This window comes from Hippoglossus hippoglossus, chromosome 22, assembly GCF_009819705.1.
Source record: "Hippoglossus hippoglossus isolate fHipHip1 chromosome 22, fHipHip1.pri, whole genome shotgun sequence".
Lineage (NCBI taxonomy): Eukaryota > Metazoa > Chordata > Actinopteri > Pleuronectiformes > Pleuronectidae > Hippoglossus > Hippoglossus hippoglossus.
In genome coordinates this window covers 11,145,383-11,159,437 of record NC_047172.1, presented here as the reverse complement: position 1 = coordinate 11,159,437, position 14,055 = coordinate 11,145,383, and the positions used below count along the sequence as shown (strand labels likewise).

Below are 14,055 nucleotides of genomic sequence, written 5' to 3'. Positions count from 1 at the left end.
ATAAGCTAAGATCAGATAAGATAATGTAAGATGTATAGACTCTCAGAAAGTCATGTGTTAAAATCACTTTTTGTGTTATTAACATTTCTGCACGTGTTTTGTTTCTTTTAAAACATTTGCTTTGAGAGTGTAAGATATATATGATGTATACCTTGTGAAAATATTGTAAGTAAAAAAAAAAAAATGTATGAAATTAAAATATGAATAAAAATATGAATAGAAATAAAACATACAAGAAAAGTAGGAATGAAACCACAAATACAAGGCAAAACATTTTTTATCCTCCAAAATATGCAATATGAAGATAGGGATCAAGGTTGTGTTATTGTGCAATTGTCCATGATTTGTAATAACCACAGTACAACATGTGCCGCTTCTTGCAGCATAGATTTTGTGAGCAGACTTTGGTGCATGTTGTGTGATGATGCTCGGAGCCCGGAGGTCACATGGACCCTGTAACATGGACCCTGTTCCCGGGAAAATGCAGGAAAAGTGACCCACACAGGAAACTACAGTGTGTGCAGGGTGTGAGTCAGGTCGTGGATGCTTCGGTGGCATCAGGGGTGTATATGCATGCATGTGTGCGTTTGTGTGTGTGAGCGTTGCGTGCTGGTCGCCCCCCTGCCCCACACTCCCCGCCCCCCCACCCAACACCCCTGCGTGCGCGCGCGTGTGCGAGTCTGGCAGCGTAACATCTGTGCGTACGCGGTCGTGATTGTTGTGAAGATGGCGGAGGGGGAGACAGAGAAGGAATATGACACACGGAAAGCCATCGAGCAGCTTCGAGAGCGCTTCCAGGGCCTGAGCGCGGCCCTGGGGGAGAGCCCGCGGTCGCCGCCGGAAGCCTCGCTGCATTTCTGCCAGGACTTCTGCCAGGTTAGCCCGCTCTCCCGCCTGCTCATCCCCGGGCAGCCCTGCAGCCCCTCTGGCTTCCTGGCCGAGGATGCGCGTCTACGCTCGCTACAACAATGTAGCTAAGCGGCTAGCCGCTCCTAGCTAGCGTCTCGGGATGAGTGGGGAGGGAAAAAAACTCCTCCGCGGTTTTCCGCCGCGCTCTCCGCGGTGTTTGCCCGCGGCGTGTGCTCGTGTGCGAAGTCTGACTGTCCGTGGGGCGACGAGTGCCACCGATGGACGCGCACCGTGCACGCATTACTCGTATTTTCCAGGCCAGGCAGCTAGCAGCGGATGAATGTTGCTAGCTGGTATGCAGGGTCCCCCCCTGTCCTGTGCAGTGGTCATGCTGTGCAAGAAAAAAAAAAAAAAAAAAAAAGCCCGGATAGCAACGTTAGCGATATTTTACAGTGCGATTGCATTGATGTGCACATACTCAAAGGAGGTGAATTCACTGTCGGGAGCGTTATTACACCGCAGCTCCATGTTCGTCCAGGGTTTAGTTTGGTGTGAAAACGGGTTAGTTCGGTGAAGCCCATTGTAGCGAGAGATCAATGATTCCTCCAAGGTGCTAGCTCAGGCCTTTTTTTTGCACTAATTAATCCGGCTAACCGCACGAGGAGAGGCGGATTTGATTATTGGTGTTATTACCGCAGCTTTCTAACCAGCTCCCACCAAGCAAAGATGCGACATTGGTGTTGAAAAGCGAGCGATCGGTGTGCAGCTGCCTGCGACAGGGATTTCAAAGGGAGAGTGTGGCAGTGGTCACTGACTCCATTACGCATCCTCCTTCATTAATTTGCCCCGACCACGTCCATATCACGCGAGGTCTCCATTTACCTGCGATGCAGCGCAGATCTTTATTGTTCTATTCTTATTATCGTGGGGCTTGTTTCTGTTCCACATGAGCGAACACTGGGAGGGGGGTGCGATCCAGCCAGCTGAAAAGTTATAAGAGGGAAAAGAAGCGGCAGGAAGACTGGAAGTTTTCTGCAGCTTGGTCAGGATCCGAGTGGGAAGGGAAGGGGAACAGGGATTCAGGATGAAATGGATGTGTAGAGGTTTTTCATTGATGCAGTTTGGGCCTTGCTGAAAAAGGGAGGTGGAGGATAAAAAAGGCTTTTATTTAGCAGGAAGACACAAAACTGTGATGTTTTTGTTGTTTTACACGCTGGGCTATTTATACAATAAGGATGTTATAACATTGTAAATATATATTTATGAAATGACAACTACAACAACACCTTTTGTCTCCATCTAAAAGCCTATTACCTGCACCAGGGAGATTATATTATTACCCCTGTTTGTTTGTATGTATGTTTGTTTGTTTGTAAGCAAGATTACACCAACACAACTGCACTGATTTGTTAGAGGGATGTGTCCCGTGGGAGGAAAGAACCCAGTGAAGTTTCATTAGTTGTTTTACATGCTGTGTAGCTTTGTATAATTAGGTGGTTATAACTTAGCAAATATATATTTATCAAAATTAAATGTTGTGGTAGTTTATGGAGCCTCATTGGATTTCTGTGTAGGTCCTACTCTTTGTTGACTGATGGGGAAAAAAGAGGTGGAGGATGAAAAGGCTTCGTTGTTTTACATGCTGGGCAGCTTATATATTTTGGACCTAATTATATAGTAAATATAAAATGAATTTTGTGGTAGTTTATTGGCATTCTGTCTCCATGTAAAATCTGTGGCTTTCTACCTGCGCCAAGGAGATTACGTTATCACCCCTGTTTGTTTGTTTGTTTCATTGGCGTGTAAGATTACACAAAAACAATTGAACGGATTTCCATGAAGCTTGGTGGAAGGACATGCTGTTTAATTAATATAATTAGGATGTAATAACAGGATAAATATGTATTTAACAAAATCAGATGTTGTGGTAGTTTATGAAGCCTTGCTGGATTATGTCTTACTCTTTGTTGAGTGATGGAAAAACTGTGTGTGTGCATTTTGGGAAGTAGACACAAAACGTTGTTATTTTACCTGCTGTGCAACTTTAATAATTAGGATGTAATAACATAATACTGCTGCTCATCCTCCGGCAGCCTGCAGTCCTGGCTTCCTGGCTGAGGTCGGCGTCTATGTATGTAGCCAAGCAGGGTGGAATAATATAGTAAATTAATTAAAATGCAAATTTGTGGTAGTTCATGACAGTATTTGGTATTTTACCTCCATGTAAATGCTGTGGCTTTTCCCCTTGCCATCACCCCTGTCCATTTGTTTGTTGGTTTGTGTGTACGCTGGTCTGTAAGCAAGAGATCCACAAAAACAAAACTTATGTCATTAGCATATAAGGACATTTTGTCTTAAGCTTAAAGTTAGTTGTGGCTTTTTGAAATGAAAGATAAACACAGATCCAATAGTTTTACATTCATCCTAAATTGCCATTACGTGTTTGTCCTCAATTGTAGTACAGTTACATCGTATATTCTCCGTCACCTAACAAGTTTGATTCTGGTCCCGTCAGCTGCCACGAGTGTGAAGACTGTCATTTGCTTTTATTGTCAGACCCGAAATTATGAAGCATAACTTGAATATATGCAATTACAGCTCTTTTCTTGGTTTTCATGAGCTATGGAAAGTGTAATTAAAACTAAATCCAGTACAAATATAATTGACAAAATATTGTGATGTCTATTTACAGGATAGATTAATCTACATATTATAGTTTTAGGTTAATTGATTAATTTTTGCTCAGAGTCCAAGCCGACACCTGGAAATTGTTTTTTTTTACCCATCATAGAAGAGCAGAAAGAAATTCATTTAAACATGATTTAAAACTGATGACTGACTGTTGATTGTCCAAACTGTTAAAGGAAAAATTTAAGTGATTTGTATAAAGGTTTTTTTTTTAAAACAAAGGTTTTTGCAGAATCAGCCTTTCTCATCATTATATCTGAATCCTCTTCCAGGTCCTCGTGGAACATGCCGGCCGATGGAAAACTGATGAAGATCCACTGCCTTTGCTGGAGGTCTACACTGTGGCCATCCTCAGCTTTGCTAAGGCGGCCTCCTGTCTCTCCTCCGAATGTGAAAACGTGCCACTCCTACTTGAAAAGTTAGCACTGTGAGTGGAAATGTTTCAATCCTATACTATTGTTCTGATTCTTTCAAACAACATCCCTCCCATGAACAATTCTGTAACATGTGTTATACATCATTCACGTAAACATTCTAAAAGTTTTAGTTGTTAAGATTTTAGTGTTTAATCAGAACAGGGTTTGGTACAAGCATGTAACAACAGACATAACATTGTCTGCTTTGCAGTTCCTCTGCTGTAGTTGTGTCTTCGAGCAGAGACGCCCCTCAGATAGACTGTAATGTGTTTAAATCCATAATTGAATGTACAAAATATTTGAGTAAAACGAAACACGCCCTTATCCCAAAGGAAATTTAGATTTGAAAAGTTTTTTAAATACTCTGCAAACAGTCTAAAAGAACGCCTCAGCTATTTGCTCAGATGAAGGCCAAGACCTTGAGGCTGTTCTGCAGAATAGAAATGAAGGCGACCTCACGGGGAGCTTTGACATATTTGGGCTGAGCTGCGGAGTAAAGTTGGAGAATGGAGGCAAAGCAGGCACACAGAATGTAGATAGAGACACGACAGCCAGTAATTAAAACCTCATTAGTTATAAATTATAAATGCGGATTTTGGTCTTTTTGTAGATTATTTGTATGGTCGCTCCTAACAGGATTTCTAACTGTAATAACTATTTAATATTGAACTCACACAGACAGATGTAATTTGACATGTTTATCACTGCCGCTGCTGCTGATTTACAAACCCCCATTTCTCCTGTTCGCCATCCTCTTTTGTATTGACTTTACAGTGCCGCACCTATTTTTTGCATGCTTCCTCTTACTCTGTGAAGTGTGTATCCTTGACCCATATGTGGCTTTAACAAACGACCGGGTTGGATTCACAGGAGCTGTGCGGAGCTGCTGCTCTTACTGCCCCACCACGTCCCTGGTGCCTTATGGGAGGAGTTTCAGTCCTCCATGAAGGTCAGTATCCCGGCGGCTGTAAGCACACTTTTTTTTTCTTTTTCTGAGGCTTATCTTTGCAGTGATAAGCAAAGAAATGTTGTTTAGTAATTAGCGTGGATATGGTTTATCTCAGGGTTGAGGTAATAAAAACACGTTGGTTTAAATATAAGGGGTTGTATGTTCTCTTTACTGTATGAGAATGACTCGTGACTTATTTGATGCTGACACAAATTCACTTCAGTAAATCTGCTGTAAAAATGATTTCCTTGAATGTTGTGATATTTCAAGTATGACTCACTAACACCTTAGTAATTCTGCGACTACACATTTATTTGTCTCGTGCTACAGTTGGCACACAGCCTGTTGCAAGAAAGTGGGAGCACACAGCTCTGCCTGCTCGCAGTTCTGGCACAGCAGGATGGCGTCTGGTCCAACACCACGCTCAGCAGCATCCTGTCCAATCAAAACCCTCAAACAGAGCAAGGTTAGTTCTCACTTCCTTAGATGCATATTGGCCTTGAAGATGCACCAAACTCATTTGTCCTGCTGTAATTTAATGAAATTATAGTATAGTGTGTGTTTTGCCTCTTGTGGCGTTTCTCAGATCTTGTTTTTGTCTTCTCCACTATCTGTCCCTTAGTTCACGAGTATCTTGAGTTGGAAGGTCCCACGCTGCTGAACATGCGAATAAAGCACCTAATCAAAGTGGACAGCGTTGATAAGGCTGCTGTCCTTGCAAAGATGTGCTCAGAGTATCCGGGATATGAAGGAAAAGGGAATTTCAAACAAACCTACTTGCTTTGCATCTGCATGACAAAGAATCAGGAGCAGCTAATGGAAGAGGTGAAGAAACGACACAGTAACACAGACATCAAGTTTAACATTTGAAAAATTGATTGATGTGCAAACCCAAAAGATTATTTAAGTGGATGTGTGACATAATTGTTTAAATTAAACAATTCATTTTAACAGATAGTCAATCCTAAGTCAAATCTTAAACCAAATCTCCCAACCAACACTCACTGATCACTCAGTACTCGCAGATACTTATTCATAAAATGTCCCAACCGTGTTGTGAAATGTTTTTAGTGTAATTTTAAACACAATTATTTCTCTCTGTCTTCTCAATAGATTGCATCAATAGACTGTAAAGACGCTCTTGAAATGATCTGCAACTTGGAGTCAGAGGGAGACGAGAAAGGAGCTCTCTGCTTATGTTCTGCTTTTCTCAAGCGACAGCTCCTTCAAGGAGAAGTTTACTGCGCCTGGTAAGTGTTGGTCCCACATATGTTATTAGAAGACTTGGTAATACAGTTGTCATGGCACAAATTTGTTTTTCCAAACCGAAGTGATCTCTGTGATAAATATGTGCACGAAGATCTCCTCCTGCTCTCTGCTTTCTTAGTAGCTAATAATTGTGTGAAGATTGGCCCAGTGTGAATAACTGAATTAGTGAGGATATTAATGACTTGCTGTCTCAAACACTTGACCGCTTTGTATCAGCAACAGTGTGGTTAGAACAGAAGAGTGCACTTTTAGATTTGTGGTGATCTTAATTTGATTACATGCACCTTTTCATTTCAAATAGAGCTACAACAATTAGTCAATCAACAAGTGTTTTCTTATTGATTGATCGTTTAGGTTTGATATTTAATATTTTGTGGTTTGGGGTTATTGTTCAGACAAAGAAGATATAAGGAATTGGGATTTTTGCTATAGTTTCTAAAGAATTTATATGTTTGTGATGTTTTCCAGGGAACTCACACTGTTCTGGAGCAAGCTACTCATGCGTTCAGAGTCGTCTGCTGAGACTTTTCTCGGCCAAGGCAAAGAGATGGCTCTTCTCTGCAGAAGTGTCTGTCACATTCTGTTTCTCATCAAAGTCATCCAAAACGAGGTGAGAAAACAGTCTACACATTTGTAGCTTTAAGTAAGACAGAGACGTCACTATTCTCAACGACACTGACTCATAGTCTGCTGCTTCTGTTAACATGCCTGCAAAATCTTACTTGTTGCATTCATGTTACATTATTCTTTCTATAGGTTGGAGAGGTGGGGCTTCCAGTGTGCGTGGAAATGTGCATTCAAGCTCTGAAAATGACCTCCAGTGACCACAAGGACAGCAAGTCTACCATCTGCAAGACTATTTCCTGCATCTTGCCAACCGATCTAGAGGTTAAGCGTGCATGCCAGCTGACGGAGTTCCTCCTCCAGCCTACTGTCGACTCTTATTATGCTGTGGAGTCACTGTACAACGAACCCGACCAAAAGCCAGAGGAGGATGGGAGTCTACGCGTACCCAACTCTCTACGCTGCGAGTTACTGCTGGCCTTGAAGACACAGTGGCCTTTTGATCCAGAGTTCTGGGACTGGAAAACACTGAAACGCAACTGCTTGGCACTGATGGGCGAGGAGGCAGCTATTGTGTCATCTATTGACACACTTAATGACACAGACGAACAAGAGGTGGAAAGTGCACTTGGCAAGCTCCCTGAATACAGAGACCTGGAGGATTTTCTGTTAACCACTACGAACGAACTCAATGAAATCACAGATGAAAGAGAGAAAAACCGAGAGGCTAAAAAACTTCGGGAGCAGGGTTTTGTGTCCGCTCGCTTCAGAAACTGGCGGGCCTACATGCAGTACTGTGTTTTGTGTGATAAGGAGTTCTTGGGTCACAGAATTGTCCGCCACGCTCAGAAGCATTTCAAAGATGGAGTGTACCTGTGTCCGATTTGTGCTGACAGTTTTGAAAGTAGGGAGGTTTTAGAGCCGCATGTAGCATCGCATGTAAAGCAGTCTTGCAAAGAGAGACTCGCTGCAATGAAAGCCGCAAGAAAGGTAACCAAAACACCTCAGTCCCCTAAAAGTCCAGCAAAAAACTCAAAGGTTGCCGCCAAGACAAGCATGAGTCCTGTTAAAATTGACTCTCATGTTGGGGACCAATTGGCAACTCCTGTTAAGATAGAGCAAACTACATCTGACACACAGATAAGTCAAGACTGTTTCTGTCCCGTTAAAAACTGTTCCAAGGCTTTCAAGTTTTTCCGTAACCTCATGGCTCACGTCAGATCTCACAAGGACGACGAGGAGGCCATGAGATTTTTAGAGATACAAAAACAGAAAGTGGTGTGCCAGTACTGCAGACGCCAGTTTGTTAATGTCAGACATCTTAATGATCATTTGCAGATGCACTGTGGCAGCAAACCATACATCTGCATACAGTTGGATTGCAAGGCCAACTTTAACTCCAACTCTGAGCTCCTCATGCATAGAAAAACACACCCAGAATTTAAGGCCCAGTGCATGTTCCCTAACTGTGGCAAAGTTTACAATGAGGCGTATTTGTTGTATGATCATGAGGCTCAGCATTATCTTACCTACACTTGCCAAACAGACAACTGTGGTAAAATATTTTACTCACAGTCTCAGTTCTTGTCTCACCAAGAGAATCACTGTACAAATGACACAGTGAACAATTTACCCGTCACAAATCAAAACCCGCCTGTCACTCCAAAAGTGCAACTTCCCCCACAGAGCACCCCGAGCGAAGAAGACGCATGTTCGACTGTTGTTTGCCTTGAAAGGATTAGCACAGGTGCTTGTGTGAATGAACCATCAAATGCAAACGCATCACCGTGCAGATCCCCAGAGGTCTCTAATGATGCCACTCCTCTAAGGGTGAAACACTCCGTCGAAAGTATGCTGAATCCGTGTGCGGATTATGAAATGAATGAACCAGAGAAATGCTTCACTCCACTGACAAAACCTCACACAGCACCAGCTGATGCAAAACTACCACCGGAGGCTCCGTGTGTACAAGAAAAGGTGCCAGGGAAAGGTGAGATACCTTCTGAATATCCTGTCCCCGCTGCAGCAAACCCTGTGGCAAAACAGCAGGGAGAGGGGCAAAACAATAATGTACATGGTAGTGAATTTCCAAAAGCGATACTACAAATCATCTCCCCGAGTCAAATCAAGACAGAAATTCCCAGCTCGCTGCAGGGATATCCTTCCAGCACTTCTGCTGTTAGTGCCGGCAGTGAGGAGAACCTGCACTCCTGCCCATATAGCGAATGCACAAGGGCGTACAGTACTAACAAAAGTCTTTCTAGGCATGTGAAGAAGCAACACCCTCAAATATTTGAAGACTGGAAGTTGGCAAAGAAATACAACAAAGTGGCCAAAATCACAGCAAAAAAGATCCCGAGTGGACCAGCTTCACCAAACCAGTCTCAGAACCTGGGAAACAGGCCGTCAAATCAGCCAGGAGTACTATGCAATAAACCCAAGATGCAGCAAATGGATTACCCAGTGGGATGTTCAACGTCACCTGCCCAATGTTATCCGGGATCAATGGAGCCTGTGCCGATCACTCCAATGGTGAACCCCACACTCTATCCGTCATGGGGGAGCTCAAACAATCCCAGTGGAATGATGCAGTCAGACATGTCCCAGTCATGGTCTTCACCTCCCGTGAATAACAGCTATCCAGACGGCTTTAACATGAATGACTACCCCTCCCGCAGCTACCCTCAGTGGCAGGCGGACCCTTATCAGACCACGGCATCTCTTCCATCTGATAGAGATCATCCAATGGCAGCTAATATTGGTCCCACTGTGTCACAGGTTCCTTCAGATTCCAGTTTGATGTCTCAGTATGTGTCTAGTTCTCTGATGCTTGATAACGGAGGGCAAATGCATAACGGAGGGAATCAGTATGGACTCGTGCATGCTGAAGGTAGCGGAGACGCTGTAGATATGAGAAAAAACAGTGCAAGTTTGACAGCACAGTTAGATAATGGAAACAGTATCTCAACTATTGACAGCCTCTCTGAAGGAGGTTACCACACTCCATATGCTCAGAGTGAAAACTCGAGTAATGCTCAAAGCTCATCAGTCAATATTCCCATGAAATGTCTCAGCCCAGAGGCCCAGGTTGCATTAAAACCCACACTTGACATTGTTAAAACAGAGAATATATCAACCCCTGGTTATGATCAGATGGAAAATTCTGGGGATGGCATGCTCAGTCCACATAGTGCCATCAACACAGATTTCCCTTACAATGAGGACTGTCCTACTGCTGAATGTGATGCCAACGTGGCAGAAGAAAAGGGCAGCGAACCCGACCCGCAGAAAGGAAAACGCAGCAGGTTGAGCAAGCGAACCAAATGGCCCGCTATCATCAAGGATGGCAAAGTCATTTGCAGGAGATGCTTCAGAGAGTTCTCCAGCACCAAATCTCTTGGAGGTCACCTGTCGAAACGCTCGCAGTGCAGACCCGTAGATGAGATCGACCTGACGGCTGACCTGCCCATGTCATTTCTTGATTTCCTCAATGACCCGCATGTCCCTGACACTAATGGAGCGACGTTTAACAATGGTGATTTCTCACAGGAATCCTGTAGCTTGACAACTTTGACTTCACCTATGGTGTTGAAACAGGAGCCCCAAACTACAAATATAATGGACTACCCCAACTCCTTCCCCCCTGAAAACCAGCAAGGGAAGGCTGCAGAGATGACTAATCCAGCCCTCGCTGTACCTTATCAAGAGGATCACCTGATGGAAATCTCACATGCCTTTCAAAGGTTGGATTTGATTGAGGCTGCTCAAGAGAAGATGCGGAACGCACTGTCCTCAGAGCAAAAAGTCAGCCATTCTGACAAAGCCGCTGACAGAGAAAAAAGTAAAAGCCTGAGTAAAAGTGATGACAAGCCCACTGAAAAGATACCTAAACCTTTTAAATGTGACCAGGAAGATTGTGATTGTTCCTTCATGACTAAGGAGGCGCTTTTCAAACACTTGTGTAAAATGCACGATTACTCTAATGAAATGATAGAGGAACTAAAGAGAACACCATCCAAACTGTCTCCGTACCCTTGTCAGATTTGCCCCAAAACGTTCACCAGAACCACAGGGTTGAGAATTCACTATGAAAAAGTCCATCGATTGTCAAAGGCAGAAATGCAGAAGCTAAAGATCAGTGCTCGAAACAGGCGTGCATTAAGAGTTAGCAAAGATGATGCGATAAGTAGCCCTGCAGCCACTGATGCCAACACCAGCTCCACGTCACAGTCTGCACCTGTGATACCTGCTATCAAACAGGAACCGCTTGACATTGCAATTGCACCTCAGATAGACAATGAAAACTATCCCGAAGTTCATCACATCACTTCACCAGGAGTTGCAGTAAAAGAGGGCGTGACACCTGATGTGTTAACGGTTACAAGACTGCCATCACCTCAGAACTATCTGAACGAGGGATCGTTCAGCGAGGTGGCACCAGTCCCTGAACGCACCCCAGAGCAACCTAATCTGGCTGCTGTAAACCAGAGTCCAGATGTGAAACATAAATCTAATTTAAAAGAGAAACTCAGTCCACTTGGCAAAGCAAAGGAGCAGCGAGGAAAATCTGATCCAGCATCGAGCAAAGTGAGAGAGCCAAAGTCCGGCTCTCCCACTACATCTGCCTCTTCCTCCCCAGAGAAACCCAGCAGCTCCAAAAACACGCCAACTAAGGACGATTCCCAGAGGAAAGAGAAACTTCAGAAAAAGCTGAGCCTCAAAATGTGTGAGGCAATGGACGCGTACAGTCCATATAGACCATATCGCTGTGTCCATGAAGGATGCACTGCTGCGTTCACCATTCAGCAAAATCTGATTCTCCATTACAGGGCTATGCATCAGGCATCGCTGCCCGCCTCCAAACCCGAGACTGAGCCTGAAAAGACCAGCGTTGAAAATGGAGAAGAGAGCAGTCCGAGCATAGGAAAAGACAATGAAGTCAGGTGTCAAGTGAAAAACTGCTCTAGGGTGTTCATGGGAATCACACGGTTAGTGCAGCATTACCTCTTACTTCACAAGTTCACCCGAGACAAAGCTACGGCCATGATGGCCAGCATGACCATAGCGACTTTCAACTGTGACCGGCCAGAGTGCGATCTCCCCTTCACCTCTGTGGAAAAGTACATCGAGCACATTAAGAATTACCACAAGGAAATCGCCATCTCTGAGAGCGGCTCAGTTGATCCAACCTACAGGTGCGAATATGATGCATGCGACCGCATTTACACTACAAAATCAAACCTCCTCCGCCACCTGATCAAAAAGCACGAGTATGTTTATGATCCCAAAACAAGTGACGGAAGAAGGACTAAATCATTAGGGCTTTTCATAGAGACTAATGGGAAAGAGAATGTAGAAAACAAATTCAAAATGAAGAAGAAAAACTCTAAAAAGAAAGAAGGCAAGTCCATTGAACATTGGACTAGTTTCGGGAAACCAACACTAAAATCCCACGAGGAGGCATCAGCTATGTGCACCAAGAAGTCCGCGCTGCAGTACCCGTGCATGATCATAGGCTGTGATGCAGTTGAGCGGGCTGAGAGGAATATATTCAAGCATTACACCACTCATGGCCTCACAGAAAGATACATTGAAGACCAGAGGAGTCAGTTCATTTTCTGCAAAAAGTACTCGCGCGCCAGATTCAAAGATGCAAATAAATCTGAGGGCGCGTCAAGTTCGTCCTCTGAGGAGACGGAGCCAGAAGAGGCGGAGACACCCGGAGACCAGAAAATGGATGAGCTGCTGGACAGAGCAAACCAAGAAGACGGCAAGCTTTCCAACGACGATAGTGCAGAATCTCAAGCTTCCACTGGGACAGAAGGCGGAGTGAAAAGAGGGCGTCCCAGAAAACCTGCACGTCCAACACCAGCCTGTCCGGAGAGGATGCAGACCCTTAGGCATCGTTTGACTGTTAACAGTTCAAGAGAGAACTCAAATCCTGGTACCCCCACAGCCCAAGAACAACATGACGATGTGGTTATGTCAGGGTCTTTCAAGCCTTTAGGACTTGAGGACTCCTTCCTTAAGTTCTTGGAAACCTCAGAGTCCACCCACTCTTCCAAACGGAAATCAAGTGACAAACCTGGTGCCGAGCTGCCGTCCAAAAGACAGCAAACTCACAAACAGAGATCCTCAATGAAGAGTAAAATAACTGATGAATTTAGGGGCTGTGAAAATCTGGTAGACTTCAGAAATCCACTTAATCTAAAATCGGTAAACAATGTCAAGATAGTGATGGATAAAACATTTTCAGACGGTGCTGATCTTTTGCTAAAGCAGCTACAAGACATGAAGCCCATGGTCATGATCAAAAAGTGGCTTTACAGTGGATCATAGCCCGGTACTTTGTTCTCAACTCAATCTCACTCAGGATTTGAGAAGTTATGCTGCAGAATGATTTGTTAATGCACCAGATTTCCAGTTGTTCACACTCATGGTCACAGATTACAATGAGACGGCCTATTTTGTACTTAAAGAAATAATGTCTTGGATGATTTTAATTATGTATGTTAGATATAATAACCAGGTAATCTTTAGGGCATAGATTTTAGAAACTTGTTTGTATTTATGCTTAGTACTGAAGATGTTTTTTTTTTCTTTTGCTAAATGGAGACTTTTAAAGAAAAACTATGTTTTTATATATCCCTATGGGATTTCAAGTTCTGTTTGTATTTATTTTATCCTTTTTCAACACTAGTAGACCTATCTGTAATATTTACATGTCTTCCACAAAGTGTTCAATAAAATGTTACTTTTTAAAATGTTACTTTTTTCTTTTTGTAAAATATTGTCAGCAAATATTTGTTTCTGATATTCTACAGACTTTAGATTACAATAGATAACATTTACTCATCAGGATACTGACATTAACACACTGTCCCGCTGTTTTTTACACATAAAGCACAAGTTTGCTACTCTTCATTAGAATATATTTATATGATTTATTATGCATAGTAAGTGTGAAGAATTCACTAATACACAGAACACTACAATAAAGTTGTATCATAAATATTTATCTCAATAAACACTAAGAGGATTAAATAAAATACTGTTTTCTTTGCTTGTTTTATGAGACCTCAAATATAATATACAGTGCATTAAAATGAAATGTTGACAGACGCAGCTGAATAAATACCAACAAAATCCCTTAATGTTTACAAATTGCACTTAAAACAACGAAATAAAACTATGAACCTGTAAACATAACTTTTTTAAATTATAAATGTATTAATATAAATATATTACAAGTATGTGGGAGCAGCATCTTTACATTTTTCTGCCATCTATGGGTATGAGTGAGACCGCAACAAGGAGGGT

General features: G+C 43.0%; 1 protein-coding gene across 1 annotated transcript; it reads left to right on the top strand.

Moving 5' to 3' along the window:
• The first annotated feature begins 687 nt into the window (after positions 1–687).
• znf292a (zinc finger protein 292a) lies at positions 688–13,783 on the top strand. The gene is made up of 8 exons (XM_034576243.1): positions 688–876; positions 3,810–3,964; positions 4,824–4,902; positions 5,233–5,368; positions 5,525–5,727; positions 6,016–6,152; positions 6,640–6,781; positions 6,928–13,783. Exons 1-8 carry the CDS (start codon positions 727–729, stop codon positions 13,072–13,074), a joined length of 7,149 nt encoding a protein of 2,382 aa, XP_034432134.1. The 5' UTR covers positions 688–726; the 3' UTR covers positions 13,075–13,783.
• The last annotated feature ends 272 nt before the right edge of the window (positions 13,784–14,055 follow it).